General features: G+C 32.1%; 1 protein-coding gene and 1 pseudogene across 1 annotated transcript; one reads left to right on the top strand and one right to left on the bottom strand.

Moving 5' to 3' along the window:
• Positions 1-15,970, top strand: part of LOC110696674 — an 86,243-nt pseudogene extending 70,273 nt beyond the window's left edge.
• Positions 15,971-16,861: 891 nt separating this feature from the next.
• On the bottom strand, positions 16,862-21,243 carry LOC110696548. Its single transcript, XM_021873874.1, has 3 exons — positions 20,714-21,243; positions 17,528-17,788; positions 16,862-17,194 (listed from the first exon to the last, which is right to left on the bottom strand). Exons 1-3 carry the CDS (start codon positions 21,119-21,121, stop codon positions 17,006-17,008), a joined length of 858 nt encoding a protein of 285 aa, XP_021729566.1. The 5' UTR covers positions 21,122-21,243; the 3' UTR covers positions 16,862-17,005.
• Positions 21,244-22,161: the final 918 nt, after the last annotated feature.

Here is a 22,161-nt window from a genome sequence, read left to right on the forward strand (position 1 = left end):
TATCTACGCAGCCGGTGTTTTAGTTGGAGATATGGTGAAGAGACGACATAAAATTTGCTCTTCCAGCTGCTCCATTTGGACGGCATGTCCAAAGTCATCATGTATTCCGGGTGCGTGGTCAGAGTGTACCACGCATTCCATCCATCCGGCGCCCTGCTGAGATAATGCATGTGCGCAAAAGCTTCCCAGCTAGGCTTAACCTCCTGCATCTCGCAGGCGGCAATATATCCAAGAATGTTAACGCATGAGTTGGGGGTCAACTGCCAAACACCGAGATCATACTCCCGTAAAATAGCCTTTATGCAATGGTGGAGGGGGAACCGGAGGCCGGCTTTGAATGCCTCCTCATAGCAGCCGAAATAGTTATCAGCATGCTCAAGGTTGTCTTCCCAGACAACAGTTGCCTCTACAGGCGGTACTACTATTTCCCATCCTTCCCCAACCGGCTTCTTCTCCAAAAAAGCAGGGAATGTGGCATTTAAGGTGACCACATCTCTGGCGGTCATACTAGTCTCGGTTGGATTGCCTGCAGACGGCCACTTATAGGCCTCCTCATCAAGGGGAGCGGCTGCCACTGGAGACTCTTTAGAGCTTAACTCTTCGCCGGATTCCTCATCAGCTGAGTCAGATTCATCGAGGATGCTGTCATCCGGGGTGCTAGGGGCACCTGGCGCATCATAAGGTGCACTATCAGACGGCTCTTCGGCCTGGTCTTCATTTATGGGTACAACCGGGTCGACGGCTGCGTCATCAGACTTATAGTCGGGATCTGTTGTCGTCCATCTGGTCCGAGCCATTCTGTCCTGCACATGAACAGAGACGGTCGCATTCGAGGTAGATGCAGGGTGGTCCAAACACCCCCAGACGGCATCTCCAGTCCTAGACTCAGCGGTCTCTGGTGACCGGCTGACCACTGTCGTAGGCTGTGCCGTGTGTGTTTTGAAAGACCCCATTTATTCTATACAAACTGCACAGCCGGGAAATGGGAAGTTGAAAGAACAGCAAAGAATGTAAGTTGTAGCTTAAAGTAGAGAAGTAGATGAAGGCAACCGTAATTTGGAAGAGTGGTTTGAAGATGCCTCAAGCGGTAGAATCCGGATGTGTTTAAAGAAGAGAAAACAAAGATAAATAATCAGCCGGTTTTCTATAAAATCACTCAAAAATACCATAGATGGAATTATCTGCCTGTGGTTGTTTAGAAAGTTAAAAAGGCAATTTGTGAAAGCTACTCAAAGATACCCAAGATGGTATCGATGGGATAGGTTCAGAAGTACCCCAGACGGTGCAAAATCGAATGAAGGTCTCAGCATCATGATCAAAAGATACCCAGGCGGTACTCAACCGGCTGTGGGTCTATTAAAATAGTTGAAAAATTGTAAAGATCCCACAGGCGGTATACAACCGGTTGTGGGTCTATGAAAAGGAAGTTCTAAATTTTTTAGTTATACCCCAGGCGGTGCCTAACCGGCTGAGGGTAGAGTAGGAGTCGAAGTGATAGATCCCTTAGGCAGAATTTCTCCGGCTGAGGGTAAAGTGTCACTTAGAAGACAATTTGAAGAGACTTCAGCCGGTATATTACCGGTTGGGTTTATTTTTGAAAGGCTGCTTTACAGTGCCGCATGCGGTGTTATACCGGTTGTGGTTTACAAGGCATAAAAAGAGAAAGAGAGGTCATCCGGTACCTTGGTAAGATGACCAAGGAGATGCTCAGTCGGTAACCGGATGCGTTTGATTTTCAGTTGCCGGATGCAGAGAATTCTTTGGAAATAAGAGTCAGCCGGTGTCAGAGCGCTCAAGAATTTTTTTTGAAAATTATGTAAAGTGTTGAAGGGAGAGAGGTCGTTCCCTATTTATTAGCAGAAGATGAATAGACACCTTCTGCCCTAGGATTCAAAATTCAAAAAAAAAAAAATAAAATAAAATAAAATAAAAGGGAAGAGGCGGGAAAGTAGACTAACCTTCACTTACCCAAGCTTCTAACGCTTGTCACAGGTGACACGTGGTTAAGCCACGTCACACCTGTGAGAGGCAGATGTTTAGGGTAAAAATTACCCTAGACGCGTGGCCCAATAGGCCCCTGACACGTGTCATCCCCTCATTGGACAACATAGGCCCCAATCCCTTTGCGACACGTGTCCTTTGAACCCTAATTAGGGAATTGAACTTCCCCACTATAAATAGTGGGGCAGACCTCATTTATTGGGGATACACAAATCGAAACACAAACCCCGAGCAATAAATCATTGCAAAATTCTCCCAATCAGCGAGAAGTATTTACTGTTCCGTACATTTTACCTTAGACGTATTCTAACTTGATCGTCGGAGGCGGAACTCCACCCCCCAGCCGGAGTCTCCGTGATTTTGCAGGTACAGACGTCGGACTGCGCATACTAGGAATTGTAACTCTCCCGCAGGACACATCAAAAAAACTCCGAAACACTAATCCCCTTATCTCTCCTAATTGACGCGTTAATACCGCGTGATCTAGCATGCCGTGGACCAGAACCCTCAACTACATTCTAAATTTAAAATAAATTATAATATTAATAATAAAAACAAAATAGGTGATGCAAACAATTGAAAACCAAAGAAAACCTATAATGTGTTCTACGTATCATTTTAATAAAATCATTACGAGTATTAAACAATAATAATAATAAACAACAACAACAACAATAAACAGCAACAACAACAATAATAATCATTTTAGGACAGCTAATGAATTATATGCTATAAATGGTTTAATTTTTGAGGTGGAAAAAATCAAAGGTACTCCCGAAAGGTCAAAGCAAGTTCATTTACACCGTAATTTTTTGTCATTAATATTTGAATTTTCGAGTTATCCCAAATGCATCTTGGAATACAGGAAAGTAATTTTTTGTCATTTATTTGTAAAATTGTGTTGATACTGGTCAATGGTTATGTGTTATGATCATCACATTCTTTTTTTTTTTTTTTTTAGGAAAAGGGGGAATTAAATTAGATTAAACAATAATCCAAGTACACAAATCCAACCAAAGTAGCAACAAGAGTATGCTTACAACAGCACGAATGCAAGCATTTAAAAAATACGAATGCTCACAACATTGTAGACTTTCTTAAGCCAACTTGTTTTAGAGAAAATACAAGTTTATCAATATGATAAACAAAATTTGTTTATCAAATGGAAAAATTATAAATAAATCAAAAACTTTTTATTAAATATGGGTCCCACTGTTGTTGATATATTTACGAAAATACCACTAGGCATTTATGTTATTTCATTTACCATTTTGTCATTTGATAAACAAATTTTGTTTATCAAATTGATTAACTGGGGCTTCCTTGTTTTATATTTGACATATCAATTACAGTGCTTACAACAGCACGAATGCTTACAACAGCCAACTGATTCTTTTTTTAATTGAAAAAGGAACTTAATATTCAAGATTAAAAGTCACCAAATACATCAACACAAAATTAGTTAATACTGCAACCACAAAGTAGCCTCATCTTCGTGGCTCAAAAATAGAAAATGCCAAGAAGGGAAAAAAAGGCTGCTGCCACCATACCACCTACTACAAACATAATTCCAAAGTACTAGAATACACCTAGCAAATATTAGGCCAGATAGAGATACCCCCCTTCCCTTCAAGCTATATTGCACTTTGCATGCGATCAGCTTTGTATACATCCTTGGTGTTTCATACGAATTTTTTTTTTTTAAAGAAAAAAAGGCTGAAACGTCCACTTTTTTCGCCAGATCTAGGCTGAAACGCCTAGATTTTTCGAATAACCGTATGGGTGATCGAAATTTCTAGGCGTTTCACCCAAACCGCCCAAAAAATTTGATTAACCACCTGATACTACGAAAGATCTAGGCGTTTCAACCTTGATCTGGCAAATTAATTGAGCGTTTTCGCCAATTTCAGGAAAAAAAAAAACTGACCTGCTTGTCTCCGGCGACTCCTTCGACGACGGCCTTCCCTTGTCCCTCGGCATTTCCATGCGAAATTATATTGAGCTAGTATACGGAGGTGGTGTGGGTTGGTAAATGGTGGTGGTGGTGGGGGTTTAGAGGGAAAAATTTTTAAAGAGAGAGTGTCAAGGTGAATTCTTGTTGTGGTAAATGGTGGTGGTGGTGGTGGTGGGTTAAAATTATGATTGTAAGGGCAAATTCTTTGTTTATATCTATGAAGGTAAATTTGTAAACATATTTTATTTTGCGGGCGTTAGTTAGAGATTTGAGGGCGGTATTTAACAACCCCCTATTTCATTGATTACATATTAGGGTAAAATTTTTAATGTGAAAAGATAATAGTTTTTTATTTTTAAAATAATTTAAATCCTAAATCATTATTCGTTGCTTTTTACACTTGAAATTAAACTCTCAAATCTATATATCATTTTGTATATTTCTTGTGATCTCTTGATATCTATATATCATTTTGTATATTTCTTGTGATCTCTTGATATCTAACAAATTATCTGTCTTTTCAAATTTTTAGACATAAAATGTTTAAAGAAGGTAAAGTTTTTTTATTGCGTTATAAGTTTTAAATTTTTTTTATGAAAATAACATCTTATTAATCGGGTATTTAGATAAAACCATTAATTTCATAAGATAATTTTTATTTTTTTTAATAATTTAAATCCTAATATCCCACGGCTTTTTATAAATAAAATCTCATAAAAATAATTTTTTGTAATTAGATCATACTCATAATATTTTTGAACATTAAAAATAATAGTTATTAGATGTAATATTTCGATGTAAAAAAAATTGTATTAAAATAAAATTTCGATAGGATCACCAACTTTGTTCACACCGATAACTCTTCCATCTAATAAAAGTGGATAAATAGAACATGTTAGCAAAAATAAAATTTATATAAAATTAATATTTATATTCTTATAAAATAAATTAAAATATTTACCAGAAAGTGAATAATTGTTGTGAAATTAATCTAAAAATTGTAATTATACAAAATTAAATCTATGCATTGGAATTTTTTCATCGTCCCCATTGCCCAAACAATAGTATTTTGGAAAATTGAATCATTATTTTACTGTCACTGACAATGCGTGCGATATTGCTTCTTATTTGTATCTAATGGAGTAAATTTTTCCTTCAATCAATTTTGAACAAAATTGTAGAACAAAGTTGACTTTAATTGAGTCATGAACGTAATCACCCTGTAATTAAAAATAAAAAATTAAGTTAATTTTATGACTTAATTAAGCTACCTAAATCACAAAAAATTTGTTTTAATCATAAATTGATAAAAACTAAGAGGTTCATTAAAAGATTAAATAAATGTAAACGATTTATAAAGATATAACACCTCCTCATCCAATAGGATCATCAGGCGAGAAACTCGTACTCTGATATTCCAAAGATTTTAGTAATTGGTATAACATCTAATCGTATTATATCGCCAACGGGATATATCAAATCCTTAGATCTATCAATGAAGAGACAGGTTTAGGGTTTAGGGTTTAATGAAATAGGAGGGAAGGAATTAATTAGAGAGTAGGTTGGTAATATCACATATTAAAGCTAATAAGTTATCTATAATACTGAACTTAGCCCAATTTAAGGAGTACTAGATGGGAGCCCGTGCGATGCACGGTTTTTTCATCTAAGATTTTTTAATTATTTGATTTATTGTATTTAATAATTTCAGACAAAATTACAAAAGTTTAATATTTTTTTTTACTATAATTTATACTGTATTTATTAAATATAAATAAATTGTAAATATGATATTTTTTCCGTTATATAAAATCTTTAATTTGAAATGATAAATTTTTAATAATTTAAATCCTAAATCATTATTCATTGTTTTACCATATATTGTATTTCGATAGATTCACCAACCTCGTCCACAACCAACCTACTACATCAATGGATAAATTGAACCATGAAATGTTAGCCAAACTGAAATTGATATAAATTAAATCTTTACATTTATATAAAATAAATCAATAGATTTACCAATAAATGAAAAACCTACTTGATTCTCAACTCAAATGTGACGTCATGTGGGGATCACTAAGGCACTAACTGCCTTCCCACTCTTTTTTCCCTCCCTTTCTTTCTTTCTCAGTCGATTTCTCATTCCCTTGTATTGTACTTATCTCAAAATTGGGGGACAAACTTCAATTCGTGAAATAATTAACATGAATATGTAATTTAATTCGAAGTTTTTCCCCAATTTTGAGAGAAGTACAATATAGGGGAATGAGAAATTGAGAGAGAAAGAAAGAAAAAGAGGGAAATAGGGTGAGAAGGTAGTTAGTGGGCCCCACATGACATCACACTTCAGATTCAAGTAGGTGGAAAGTTTTGATATTTTAAAAAATAGTATGTGGTAAAATTCAAAAAAAAAAAAAATATAGTTGGTAATTGTCAAAGTATCCTAACTTAATTAAAATTGTAACAATCTTTCCTAATACGAGTATTATCTATATCTTGCTACCTTCTCTAATAACTATTGAAGATGCATGGATCGGAATAATAAACCACGAAATATTAAGTTGATTATTAGAATAAGTTGGTGCATGGAAAGTTCTTAAGAAAAATTCTAACAAGATGGATTTGTTTGAAAAGCCGGCATAATTTTTTTGACGACATTTTTTAAAGGAAGGTGAATGTAAATCATTTACAAGGTTAATTTAATTAAACTGATCAAAATTACCTCAAACCCTCCCTCCATATCCTTAACTGTTTGCTCCATTTCCTTTTTCAGAATCGTCAGTAATATACTTAGGCGGTATATTTCTATTGACATATATGCTAAAAAAATAGTCATATGGATCTTATTATATTAGTATGAAAATGTATTTTTAAATTAAATATTAACTTTTTATAATTTTGACAACTTTGTAATTTAAGATATTATGATCAACTTGTTTATCAGAGACGTATACAGGACAAAAGGAGTATTAATTAAAAGTAACAAATATTTTTATTGATTAAGTAAATCTTTTAATAATAAATTATTGATCCCATAAAAACTACTTCGTTCTAAAGATTAAAGGTAACCATATTATCCCTAATAAAATTTATCTCATAAAATCTACCTCTTAATGTAAAATGAAATTTGTACTCATACCTAGTTTAAAAATACTTCAAAACTGATTAAAAGTTCCCTTACAAAAAAGTTATTGCACACTTGATCCATTAAAAAGTTTTTTTTTAATTGTTTTTCAAATAAATAAAGTAAATGTTAGTTGTCGTTGTTGACATTGTCTTACATGCATGCATGCCTATATATATATAGAACTTCAACCCAACATTTTCTACAAGAAACAAATCAATAACTACTATGCTAAAAATGAAGTTATCCATTTTCGAAATTCTATTGTTTTGCTTTCTATTCTTCAATGGCATCCATCACTGCCTAGCTATAAAACGATACCGCTTTGAGGTTTGTATTTGCATTTGATATTTTTTTTTTTTTACATAGTAAATACGAAGTACGAAGTATAAATTTAGCCAACTTATTCATATTGTACAAATCATACATATGTTTTAGTAATTTTTCATCATGTAACTTATATCATATTCATGAATACATGATCATCTTTTGCATTGGAAAAACTACCAATTTTTTTAGATATGAGCTGCATGCATGCATCAAACCTTTTTTGAAAGGCATACATAAAAAGATGGTACTTTAAATTTTTTAAACTGACCAGTAAATGTGTTAGATAAATAGAGCTAGCTCGAATTTAGAATAGTCAAAGTGCTTCACCTAAATTGCTCGAGGCCATGTATAGCTAGATAGATATAAATGAAACTTACATAAATGGGTAAATCGGAATTGCAGTTGAAAGAAGAAAAACATACAAAGCTATGCAGCACGAAGAACATCTTGATAGTGAACGGACAATTTCCCGGACCAACGTTATATGTGCACAAAGGAGATACAATTATTGTCGATGTTATTAATAGTGGCAACTACAATGTCACTATTCATTGGTAACACACTAACACCCTTAGCTTATTCTATCTTTACCATTTTATTCCTTGATATGTTATTATTTTATTTTTACGTTACTCATCAATTAAATATTTTTTTTTTTAGTTCTCTAAATGTATAAAAAGAAATTATTTTTATTGTTTTATGATTTGGACGAGGCCATGCAAGTAATTTCTAAACAAGTTAAAAGGCCTAGCTTACGAACATGAGACCATCTTAATTAAGATAAAAGTCAAAGTCGCAGATCAAGATCTATTATTAAGAAAGAAATCAAAACTATTTTAAAAATAATCCATCCATCTTTTTTTTATAGTAAAATCAACACCTGATATTCTAACAAAAATTTGAGTACCACACAATTACTTCCTCTATTTCCTAAAGATGTAATGAGAGTGGTAGCTGAAAGCTCCTTACCGGTTCCAGGTGATCTTGAGATCGATTTTTATCACTTGCTTTAGTGGCTCTCTAAACACCAAAAAAAAAGAAAAAAAAAAAAAAGAAGACGTTCCACAAATTTGAATGAATATTACTCCTATCAGAGAAATGTAAGTGAATTTTTGTAAATAAATTATTGGAGTAGTTAAAAACATAAAACGAATCAATATCAATCGTGAGGAAAAGAAGGTAAAAAAGAGAATTTTTATTTTGGCACAAAAAATATAAGGTAAAAATACACAAGCACATCTTTTATTAAACGACTATAAACTAAGTAGTGAACCAATTTTTGGATAGAATGGAATCAATCAATGGATGGCGTAAAAATTGATAACAATATTTTAACAATAATAGTTTTTACATGTGGAATGAAACAATTCTATATGGGAAAGGAACTTTTGTTTTTCTTTGTTTAGGAAAAAAAAGAGGGGGGAGGGGGTGGGGGGTGGTTTGAATCCCTCCATACTTTTTGTTTGATTGACTTTTTCTGGTTAAACTTTAATACTCCATCCATTTCATATTAATTATAACGCTTTGATCGATACATATGCTAATACACAATTTTGACCATTAATATTTAATTTTTAATAATACATTATTAAATAAGTATAAAAGGTTAATATAATAAAAATATACCTAAAAACTAGTCCAAAGATATTTTACTTGCCAACAAATGTTTTGCATATATTAATAAGGAGAAAGATATATGCAGTCCTAAGGGCTGCATATAAGAAGCTAAAAGTGAAAAGAATTGACAATAAATAAACATTTATTACACCAATTTACACTTGAATTGTCGATAAATTCCCAACTTAATACTAAAAAAGGAAGTATATTAAATGCTTATATGCAGCCCTTAAGGCTGCATATAGCATTACCCTATTAATAAAATTTATAGTCAAAGTAAGCTTATGAATAGTGAAAAAGTCAAACTGTTGCGATTATTACAAAACGGAGGGAGTTCTAATTATATTTGACATTTCTACGCAAAGAAGAGACTGTTTTAACTAGTTTTTTTTCTTTAGGTATTTAATTATGGTCACTATTTCAATCAGTAATATTTAAAAGTAGTCGATATTGAACGACTAATAATTTATTGGCCAGTAACATATATATTACCTATTACCTACCTACACAAAAGCACTTGATTTTTACAGCCGTTAAAAACACGATTTCTTGTTTGATAATTTGAAAGTAATGTTTGAAAATAATCAGGCATGGAGTTGCAATGGAGAGAAATCCGTGGAGTGACGGTCCAGAATACATAACACAATGCCCAATTCCACCCGGAGGCAAATTTAGCCAAAAAGTAATATTCACAGTAGAAGAAGGTACCCTTTGGTGGCATGCTCATAGCAATTGGACAAGAGCTACGGTTTATGGAGCAATTATTGTCTATCCTAAGCATGGAACCAACTACCCGTTCCCCAAACCTCATGCCGAAGTTCCAATCATCTTAGGTATATCTACTTAATTCAAACCAGTAAAGTTTTAAAATAGTATTCAAAACTAATAGATTGATCATTAAATCTTGTGTATATCATTTAATGTAATCGATAAAATTTTGAGGTATTATCCAAAATGAGATACTAAAATTCCAAATATGAGGTATATTATTTCATCTATATTATGTTATGGTTCCTTAGTGTTCTATCCAAAAAAAAAAAAAAAAAAAAAAAAAAAAAAGTTGTCCAATCATATAAACTATGTTAATGGATGATTTCTATGTACTTGTATATTATTGATAATGTTTCACCGGATGATTGCGTGTATTAGGATTTTGACGACTAAAATGATCATTATTTTGATGGTCAATTTATTGTGCTCCAAATAATTCTAGCATTTACAAACTTGAAGACTATAACTAGACAGTAGCATACATTCTTTTGATTATAAGAAAGACAAAATATACATCTATTATAGGACGTGTAAAATTATTGTCAAATGGGTCAATTATCTCAATTTTGACAATAATATATACAAGTTTTGGTAGAAGTGTTTAATTTTGTTTTTTTTAATAAACTCAACCTATCAACGTATAATTGACGTATTCTTGTAATCATGCAAAATTGTGCGTACCAAACTTTGACACGGAGTATTATTTTGGTGTATTAAAGATATGGTGACAAACAAGCTTATAATATAAAAGTGTTTGACATGTAACATTATTAGTTTATTACAATATTAAGTGATGTAAAAGTTACCTCTATTTTCTTACTGAGAAAAAAAATGAAAGTCATTTCTTTTGAAAAAATTTTACATTGAAAAGAAGTTGGAGATAATACTCAAACCTAAACTTTAATGTATAACTTTTGTAGGCGAATGGTGGAAGATGGATATACAAACATTGTATTATTCATTTCTCCAAAAAGGAGGAGATCCAAATATTTCCGATTCTTACTTAATCAACGGTCATCCAGGCGATTTATATCCCTGCTCTAAACGAGGTAAGTTTAGTTTATAATTTGGAAAATTTGTTAATCGCAGTCATTTAAAGTTTGTATTTAGCAAATTATAGCCAATTAAAAAAAAATTGTAAATTGCAGCCCAAAAACTAATAAATTGTAAATTGCCACCCAATATAATTTTTTCATCGATCTGCGAGTCAAAAACGTTCCGTCAAGATTTTAGGGGTCATTTAGGTCTTAAGGGACTAAATTGAGCTCAGAATTGACAAAAAATTAACTTAAGTGCCACGTGTTCACGGCAAAAATTGTTGCACACAAATCAATATATTTTTTATACGTAAAACGAGGCACTAATGTTATTTTTTTGTCAATTCCGAGCTCAATTCGGACCCTTAAGAGCTAAAATGATCCCTAAATTCTTTATGGAATATTTTTCAGCACGCAAATTGAGGAAAATTTGATTTAGGCGACAATTAACAAGTTATTAGTTCTTTTGGGGTGCAATTTGAAATTTTTTTTTTAAATGATTGCAATTTGCAAAATACAAACTTAAAATGGTTGTTGACAAATTTTACATATCATTTTATATTTTGTGATCGTCTTGATATTAATGCAATTAGACGTAGTACTAGATACTTAGATTATACTCGAGGCATGCTCGGTTTTAATAATGATAATTAAAATTAAATATAGAAATCTCTTGAAAAATGAAATTCAAAAGTTCATCATAATAATAGATAATTAAAATATAAAGTTTTTAGATACATTAATAATTCTGCAAAAATCTAAAAGAAAAAAAAATAATCTAATTTAGTATAGGTATATAGATGGTAATTGGACCGGGATAACTTAAATAGTCAATATGTCATACTTCTTCCTTTTTTTTTTGGTTGATACATTATAACTTTTAACACTATTCACGCACTTTACTTTTATTAGCTTTTGTAATTTAAAGCTATGATAAAACATAGTCATGTTGGATTTTCCTAAAATCATCTCAATATATATATTCATAATATTGACTTAATAGTTTCTATTTAAAGATAACTAGTATTTAGCCCGTGCGATGCACGGATTAATCTTGTTGGCTAAATAGAAAGTATATGTTTTTCAATTAAATTTTTTTACTATTGTGTGTTTAAATTGTTCTTAGGTTTTTTAAAAATTAAAACATATGTAAATATAAATTATATTGTATTTTGTTAGTAACATAAAATACTACGTAAATGTAATGCAATAAATAAATTCTAATCCAAAAAAAAAAAAATTACATTATATCATATGTAAGAAATACAAATTGCATCATGCAAAAAAACCATCTACTAATACATACAGGTTTAACCCAAACCCAACGTACATGTGATGGAAAACATTAGCTAGCCTACCTACATATGGATGCATTAAATGATAAATTGATAAATACAAAATAATTTATAATAAATCATTAAATATTAATCAAACACTAATACTTCTGATTAAGATTTTTATTATTTATGTTATTTTAGTTAATATCAAGAAACACTTTTCTTTCAAAAAAGAACCAGTATGAGAGTACAATGAAAATAAAATTATTTGTACAAAACTAATCATATGAAATTCTTATTAAATGTTTCCAATTGTCTCTTCACAAAATCGATATATTGTAGTTTCCATCCAAATATATTGTTCCGTTGTTGAATATTGAACTCTTCACCTACAAACACATAAAAGCACCAAATAAATCAAATCAACATTACCTAAAAGAAATAGAAAATTGAAAAAAAAAAAATCAAAAATCGATTATTAAAGAGAAAATATATAGTAGAGCAGAATGTAAAATTTAGAAAAAGATTTTACAAAAAAAGAAAACTCAATATAGTGTCTAGCTTATGTGCAACCGGACATTTTGAACATTAAAAATAGGTACCCGTTATTTTATTATATAATGAAAGTACAATGTAGCATCAAGGAAAAAATACAAATAACTACTCTGTCACATGAAAAACATCATGTTAGCAATAAGTAGAAATAACAATTTAAAAACGTAACTAAAATTAGATCAAATAAAAAAATTGTTTTGCAAATCTAGTTCAAATTTACAAAAATAGTACTAAAAACACAATAAACGAAAATTATAGACAAAAATGAAGTTAAAAATAAATAAATTTTAATTGAGATCTTAAAAAATGAAAAGGAAATATATGACAAAATAAAAAATATTGAAAATAGAATTATAAAAACTCGATCTTTAAACATTGTAAGAGAAAATTAATTATGCAAATCTTTTACAAAATCCAAACAAAATATTGATACACAATTCTTCTTTAAAAAACGATTAAACACCAATCACCCAAAAATTCAAAAACAAATTTTAGAAAAAAAAAATTAAAAAAAATTAAAATCCTACATAAAAACTTAATAAAAATCGAGATCTGAAAAAAAAGTGACGCATGGTAAAATTTAAAAATTTTAAACTTCATAAAAAAAATTATCTTTGAACATTGAAAAAGGAAAAAAAATAATACAAAGTTTTATAAAAATCTAGACAAAATTCTAAAGCGCAATTTGTTAAAAAATGATTAAATACCAAAGCAACAAAAAGTGAAAAGAAATTTGAAAAAAAAAAACGAATTATAATTAAAGTTGAGAAAACATACATTTGATTGCTCCCTTAAATTTAATACCGCTATTATTTTTTTAAGTTTGTATACATCTTGACAATACTTTTTGTTTAGATACTTAATAAAAATTATACATTTAGGATGAAAGAGAGAAACGGTAGAGTTAGGGTAAATAGAGAAAGCGTAAAAAGTTAGAGAGGGAGAAGATAAACTATTAATTAACTTTTTAGTGTGATTGAAAATTTATGTATATAATGCAATTTAGTGAAATCCAAGAGACACAAATGAAAATTGATATCCTTTTTTGAGGGGATTGAATCGTTTAGGAGTTTTTTTTTTTTTAATTTTATTATATTTTTTTTACACTTTAGTTGAAACAAAAGAGAAAAATAAAAAAAAATGCAACATTCATAAATGCAGAAAGAGGACAAGTGTCCTTTAAATTTCCTGTTTTAAAATATTAGTATAGATTTTTTTTTTTTGATCCAATAAATTATTTTCTTGAATAGGCATGATTAGGGGGTTGAGATGGAAGAGATGTAGAAGAATTGTTTTGATTGATTTTCTGTTTTAATAATTTTTTTTGGATGAAAAAAACTATTTTCTTGAATAGGCATGATTAGGGCATTGGGATGGAAGAGATATAAGTTTTTTTTTTCTTTTTTTTTTTTTTTTGTAATTAAAATAAAATTATTTTAAAACAGAAAAACAGAAAGAAGACAAATGCCCTTCCAACTTCCTATTTTAAAATAATAGTATTGATTAGAGATTAAATTCTCGAAAATATGATAAAAGAATTGTGTCACCTAAAAAAAGCGGAGAGTAATTTCATGAGCATTATGGAAAACTTCTTGCGGATGCCATAAAACTTTTGATTATCTTCTCATATTGACATTTTTTTTTTTTTTTTTGTTTTTGTGCTGTGAGGAATCTTCACATATTGATTAATGGTACTAATAACCGAAATTGTCATTCAAATTGGTGTATGTATACAAGCAGATATGTTCAATCTAAGGGTGGATCAAGGGAAAACTTATCTACTTCGAATAATCAATTCAGTGATGCAAAACATCATGTTCTTCGGAGTAGCTAACCATAATCTAACAGTCGTTGGATCCGATGGTAGCTATACAAAGCCATTTACAAGCGATTATGTCACTATATCTCCTGGTCAAACCATAGACGTACTCCTTGAGGCCAACCAAAACCCAAACCAATACTATATGGCTGCTAAGGCTTATGAACGCACACCAAATGTACCATTTCCGAGAAACATAACCACCGGTATCATTCACTATAACGGAAAATACGATACAAACAATACAATTCCTCTATTACCAAATCTACCAGTCCACAATGATACTGATGCATCTGTAAGCTTTACAAACTCGCTCAGGAGTTTAGCGAGTAAGGATCACCCTGTCGATGTCCCCTTAAACATTACCACGGAGTTGTTTTATACGTTGTCCATCAATACTTTCCCGTGTGAGATTGGGAACACATGTGAAGGACCGGGAAATACCCGTCTTGCTGCTACTGTAAACAATGTAACTTTTGAAAGTCCAACCGTCGACTTACTTGAAGCATATTATCATATGGTTAATGGTCAATTCCAAACCAATTTTCCAAATAATCCGCCCTTGAAATTCAATTACACAGCAGCTAACCTTCCATCAGAGTTCCGAAGATCAGAGCGTGGTGCAAAGGTGAAGGTATTGAAATATAATTCGACAGTGGAGCTTGTGTTCCAAGGGACGAATATACTTGGAGGAGGTGATCATCCTATGCACCTTCATGGTTATAATTTTTACGTTGTTGGGTCGGGTTTAGGCAACTTTAACAAGGAAAAGGATCCTTTGAACTATAATCTTGTTGATCCACCTTACCAGAACACAATTGCAGTTCCTTATAACGGATGGAGTGCAATCAGATTTAGAGCCGATAATCCAGGTACGTTTTCAATCACCTGATCATTGTACTGCTAATCTATTTACTACGTATATGTACTAATTTAACCTTTCATACTCGTATATCAACAATGTAGGTGTTTGGTTCATGCATTGTCACTTGGACCGACACGCTTCATGGGGAATGGAGATGGCGTTCATCGTCAAGAATGGTAAAACACCCGAATCGCGTATACTGCCTCCACCACCAGACATGCCTCGGTGTTGAACGTAACAGCACAAACATGCATTCATTTAAAAGCTTCATTTATATTCATTTAAATTTTGAAGGCGAGATTGTTTGTATTATTTTGGGATTTATTTTTTCTTTTCATTTATATATCGAAGTTCCATTTTTTACTCAACATAATAACAGAAAAGTTCCTAAGCTAGATTATACAATGATTTGTTTTACTGTTTTTACACCTTTTGGGGTACATATATGTATAAATGTACAAGTCTTTTTGGATAATAAAAGAAATATTAATTGTTTAGTTTCAAAATTTATGTATTCAAGTATGTGTTATCGAGTTAATTCCGATAATCAAATATGCCGATAGCCCAATGGAAATCGAAAATTATGTAAGCAGTTTCCGAGAATTTGATTGACAATTTTATTGGTTATGTTTTGTTTTTAAGCACACTGATTATCAATCAATTTTTAAACATTATTTACACTAATAATTACACTAATTTATATGTGTTTTTGTCATGAATTCTTAATTTAATACAATTTTCGAAAATGTATTTATTGCTTATATATAACCCTTAAAACTACATATAGCATTACCCAAAACATTTAGGAAAATGTTATACATACCTCTTAGGGCTACATATAAGCATTAAATACACACTAGAATATCGTAAAATGTTAGAAAATCATGAAAATATAAACACTGATTTACACGTGTTTTGTCATGAATTTTCAATTTTATACAATTTTTAAGAGTGTATTTAATGCTTAATGTTTATATATAACCCTTAAGGCTACATATAGCATTACCCAATCTTATATGTTCCTAAAAGATAAAATATAAATATTTGTATTCACAAAAGATGACAATGCCAAAGTTGACAATTTTTTTTAAAAGATAAAATATAAAATCAAATCAATTGACGATAAGCAGAGTAACACATATACGCTACCCGGCCTCAAACCTTTATCAACAAACCTACCTTTATCGTCAAAAACTCAAATCAAACAATAGTACTTTCATGCCGTAATTCGAATGTATTTTTCCACAGATAAATAGTGAAAAATTATTCCCTTCAACCTCCAAATGAGAAGATAATTGTTCAAGATTAAGGCAGGGTCTACTATACGACTAGTCAAATACTATTTCATTCTATACAACTGAAATTTCGACGATTCCAGTAACAAAAAAGCAGTGAAAAGAATCCAGCTAAAGTATTATGTGAGAAGTGGAAAGACCAAAGAATTATGCATAGTCAAAACGACGAATTGTAGAAGCACCTAGACTAACACCCATTGTATTATAAGTAGAAAAAAAAATATATAAACATATAATTTACATAAGTAAAACATATAAGAGAAGACAGAGTAATTAAGAGATATAGATGAATTATAACTATATACTGACCATATGATGAAAAAAAAAAATGTGTATGTTTTCACCAAAGCAATCTGCTTAATTGAAAGCATCAGTAACAGAATAAAGGAAATCTAAGAATCCAGTACCCTTGAGAAGGCCTTTACCAGTTAGAAGTTCAAAATCTAATAGTAATAGAAATCCAATGACAGCAGCCTTTCCATTAATCACTTCGTTCTTCCGTGTGAAACCAAATCCTCCTGAGCTTTCATCAACAACCATTTTTACCTGCATATCGTATTGAATTATGCATCAGGATTCAGGATAAAGTAGGATACGATGAAAAAGAAAACCGGGTGGAGCTTAATAAACAAGCGCCAAACAGAATCATCCTTCTGGATGATATACAACAGGAGCTAGTTCCCAGCCAAATCTATACACAAGTCAAATGATCTTGCATTTGTCTAATATGGTCTAATAAATTTTTGTGTTATTCAAAATGTTCATGAAGATACTGCACCAAGAGAGTGAATTATATAAATAATCCTAGATCCTTAATAAGTGTCCTAATCTATCCATCTTTTCTGTATAGTTCGAAAAATGTGGCAGTGCATAGTGTACCTCTTCCACGTTGACATCTGTAGCAGTTATACCAGGTTGAGCCTTTCCACTAAAGACGATCTCAGCAGAAGCATCCACATTTGAACTACCTCCCATGCTGATGTAGATATTTTGTTCATCAAATTTCACAGGATAGACGAACAATCCCCTCAAAGCAGGGGTGAGAACTCTCAGTACTGGGTTATTTGGATACCATTCCTTAATTTCTCCAGTTCGAAGATCAAATGTACTGTCAGTTGTAGGGCAGACTATGCAGCCATCCTGACATAGAATGAGGGAAAAGGCACAAGTAAAGGGTAAGATGGCTTCAAATTAAATGAGCTACAAACACTCAACAGTTTAACACGCATGCAACTATCTGAGAAAGTGATTAGTTATTCAGCTACTACACTGGAAGTCTGGAATAATGAACATGTGAAAAGACTATCACTCAGCCAAACTGTTCACTGCATGGCGATAATCTAACTTTCTGGAGTATGAACTCACCTACAACAAAAACCTAGCATGTTGCAGCAAGTCATAATTAAAACCCATGTTTCTCAAACTTTTCATTTTACCTTAAGCACCCGTGATCATGAGTAGGACACTCAGACCTTCCAAATTTAGCCAATTAATGAAATATTTTCACAAAACAGTGGAGTATGACACTAGGACATGTGCCTGTGTCACACATGGGTACCTGAGTCTGAACAAGAAGTGAACCAAAAGCCTCCTTAGAATAAGCTAGTAAGGTGAAAATATAATAGAACAGTTCTATGCAAGTTTAGCCAGTCAGATCATTTGATACCAAGTATAATGAACATGCATTTTGCTGTGCTGTATAACATGCTTCCCTGTAATTTTCTTGACATAGAGACAATCAGAAAGATATAGCTGGGTGGCCGGTAAATGGAGCAATGGGTAAAACAGGAAAGAAGATTGGACAACACACATATCAAGTCTTCTTTCCAATTCGCTAAAGAGATTATACGGCTTTTCTGGCTGAAAAGGGATTAAAGCAAGAGATTCTCAAGTCTCCTTTCCTATTTGTTATAAAATGGAGACACTATCTAGATGCATGTATCTATTTAAAAAAGAAAAATCTAGATGCATATATATTTTGGCAAACAGCAACCATTTCCATTTCTTTCATAAATGTGATATATAGATTAGATCTGACTCATCTCAAGCCTGTAGAAGATATGCTAATGTTCGCTAGAAAAGATTTGGCTTCAGGTAACTTTCTTGAAATTGAAGCTAACCTTGATAAAAAAAATTGGTTAAATTATTCTATGATTGATCAGTTGTTAGAGAGGCAACCAGATAAACCATACATTGAGAAGACTGTCTATGAAACTAGGACTTGTACTGCTAAGAAATTATCCTAACTAGACAGGCTACAGTTAGTCACTGTCACTCGCCCTCTTCAGTATACCAACAGTCTGAAGCCAGCTGTAATTATGCTCATGTAATTATTGGAAATAGTGGAAAGCAAAACAAAGTCTTTTTATAGAATGCTGAAAGTGATCATTCCATCAATGAAACTGTTGTTAATATTTGAAAATTTGTGTCTACCTAAATTTGATGAAGATTGCAACGTAAAAACTATCTTCCTTTAGATAAGGCTGCATTCTCTAAGTTCTGTCTTTGACTGTTACTCTCCTTCCTATTCGGGAATTCATCCAGGACAACTATAAAAGGGTTGGGTGCACAGAGACTGTTACAGTTGGTGGAGTTAGGCGCTCCTTAAAATACTCATGGTTTTCACATTGACAAGGTATGCAAAATGGATAAGCAACAGTAATCCTATATCTAGCTTGTGTGGGGCTGAGCCAGAATTATTTCAACATCAAATTTTTTTCATCAATTAATTAATGATTCTCACCTAGTTACATCAATAATGTACCAAAATCCACTTATACAGAGAGAACAGCTCATATTAATATCTAACCAGCTTCATGTTAAAGATCAATACGATTCATTATCTATCTTCAAGTAGCCACCAAAGTCTCCATATGCATCCGAAGTTTAGCAACTTTCTACCAATATTCCAACTCAATAACAAACATAATCTTAAGAAATTAAAGGAAAGCATAAATAGAATTATAGATTTAAATCAAAGTCCTAACTAGCTGCAAGGCCTGCAACCACCAAGCTCACTTGACTATTCGACTATTCAAGTTTATGTTCTAAACAGCTCTGGGGTTTATACAGTCATTCTGTGACCAGTCACTATAAAATGCTGAAACACCTACGTGATCAATATTGTCCATGGGTATATTTCTCGCATAAAGGACACTATGACAGTAACATCTGCCATCTTTCTCTGCAATGAAGCTGTAATTATAATAAAGCAGCCATGCAGAATATCACTTATTAATTTTTCAAGCAATTAGATAATCTAAGCTTCAGCATTTTCCATTATTTGTCCTCATACTTTCTACAATTCCCTCAGATATATAGCCAATAAACATTGACAGATTTATGCTTCAGCAGCAGAAGCATGAGAAATAAAGCAGAAAAACAATCACAATTCTGAATGGATATTAAACTACCATAAGAGTTCATCAATCAAAGCTGACTTTGGACTAAGTAGGTTTGTATCTACTTACAATCAATGTTAATCGAGCTACTCATTTCACCTAGAGTACACGTGTATATACTTCGTAGACAGTAGGCACTTCGGTTTACACCAAGAATGGCAAAAAGCTCATAATATTCATTAACTAACCAATTCTACGATTTAAACACATACCCGTGTCTAACAAAAGCACCCGAGTGGCCGAGTATAAGTCACATAACTGAAAATGGCAGCCGGAAATATTATTTGTATCCACAGTCACATACTTCGTGTTACATAAACCAGGACCAACAATATTGAATTGCCATAACCCTCCAATCCTAATCATAAAAAAAAAAAAAAAAAAAAAAAAAAAAAAAAAAAAAAAAAGCTTACTACTAGTAACTATTTTCTTCTTTTCGGATTCTATTTACAATCATCATATTCCAAGGTGTAAATTTAAGTGCATATCAATTACACACGATTCTACACATTTCTTCCTATATTGTGTAAACTTCCATTTCCATGAAAAGTTCCATAAAAATCAATTACATAAGCAATGCATTACATAAAGAATTAAGCAAACACAATCCAGTATTAATCAAAAAATTCTACTGCATAATTAGAATGTAAGGCATTTAACTCACTTGGGTAAGTTTGGCATTGAGCAAACCCTCACTGTAAGCACCTTCTGCAGGAGACCGATTTTCGATAGCGAAAACAGAATCCTTGTACCACAAAAGCAAAATGGTCTCCCCATCTTGAATGATCACCCTTCTTTCCCCTCTAGGCAACGCGGACAACGGCACCACCGGAACCCAATTCTTTCCACCACCATCCGACGCCGGAGATTCTTCAGCCACAGAAACTTCGGTCGCCTTGCATACGACAGATCTCTTGAAACTAGTCAACTTCCGGATAGATATCGAAATTTTAGTGGCGGGGAGGTGGGAATTTATGGTGGGGAAGTATTTAGGGAGAGAGGGTTTAGAAGGGGAGGAGAGAGAAAGGAGAGTGGAGATGGATTTGAAGGGTGAAGTAGTCGTGGAAGCCATGGAAGTAAAGAGGAAGGTTGAAGAACAAGTGAAAGAGAGGTTAGAAATGGAGGAAGAAGAAGAAGAAGAGGAGGGAAGTGAAGTTGGGAAGAGAGAGAAAAAGAATAGTCCATGTCCACAAGAAGTGGATAACAAAGGTTGGTTGATTATGTAACTCGTATTTCATTACTAACCACAATTATATGCTTACTCACTTCTTACTATGTACTCATAAAAGTGATAGTTGACCTTGTTTGACTTTTTATTTATACTTACAGGTTTCAATGTTCTCCTCCACTTTAACTAAAGGATCAATTCGGGTAACAGGTCAGATTCTGTTGAGTCTAATTGGATTGGATCGGATATAGTTCAGGGTTTGAGTTATGTTATTTTCTTCATTTCGTATTAATCGCAACACTTTTTTTTTTCATCCGTTTCATATTAATTGCAATACTTTTATATTTAAAAAGGACTCACCATTATTTTATAATTATTCTTTCCCACCCACCCCACTTTGATAAATATTTTATTATTTTTCTTTCCTACCAACCCCACTTACACTACAAAGCAAAAACTACTAGCCCAATTTAACAAAATAAGAAATAAATAACGTAAAAATGTTTCATATTGCATATTTAAAGTTGCATTCAGATGTACTTTATTTTATTTCTGACTTCCATTCTCTTTCCTTATTTACTAGTCTGCCCATTATCAACTCGATATTGATCCGTAACACGCACTGGCCCAACCCACTTTCATATTGTGAATTTGTGACAAAAGGAGATACAAGAAGGTATAGTATTTCGTTAATGATGTAAGTTTAAGGTGACAAAAAAGGTAAGGTCTTTAAATTATATTCAAGCGAGTTTAGGAACAAAAATAAAATAAAAAAAAAAATGAAAAAAAAAGAGTTAAATCTTTTACACTGAATGAAGATTCTGCTAATTCACCATCAACTTGTTTCTCATACCATATTTCTTTAGACTACGAAAAATAGTATAATTCCATATAATATATATCCCGTGCATTAGCACATACACATTCTAGTTTTCTAAAAATTT

Source organism: Chenopodium quinoa, unplaced genomic scaffold, assembly GCF_001683475.1.
Source record: "Chenopodium quinoa cultivar QQ74 unplaced genomic scaffold, ASM168347v1, whole genome shotgun sequence".
Lineage (NCBI taxonomy): Eukaryota > Viridiplantae > Streptophyta > Magnoliopsida > Caryophyllales > Amaranthaceae > Chenopodium > Chenopodium quinoa.

What these genes read in the sequence shown, in the direction of transcription:
- LOC110696548 (XM_021873874.1), bottom strand. Translation starts at nt 21,121, where the DNA reads ATGGCTTCCACGACTACTTCACCCTTCAAATCCATCTCCACTCTCCTT. An exon ending in TCAATGCCAAACTTACCCAA is followed by an intron (nt 17,789 to 20,713) that starts GTGAGTTAAATG and finishes ATTCTATGTCAG; the next exon opens with GATGGCTGCATAGTCTGCCC. An exon ending in CAGATGTCAACGTGGAAGAG is followed by an intron (nt 17,195 to 17,527) that starts GTACACTATGCA and finishes TACGATATGCAG; the next exon opens with GTAAAAATGGTTGTTGATGA.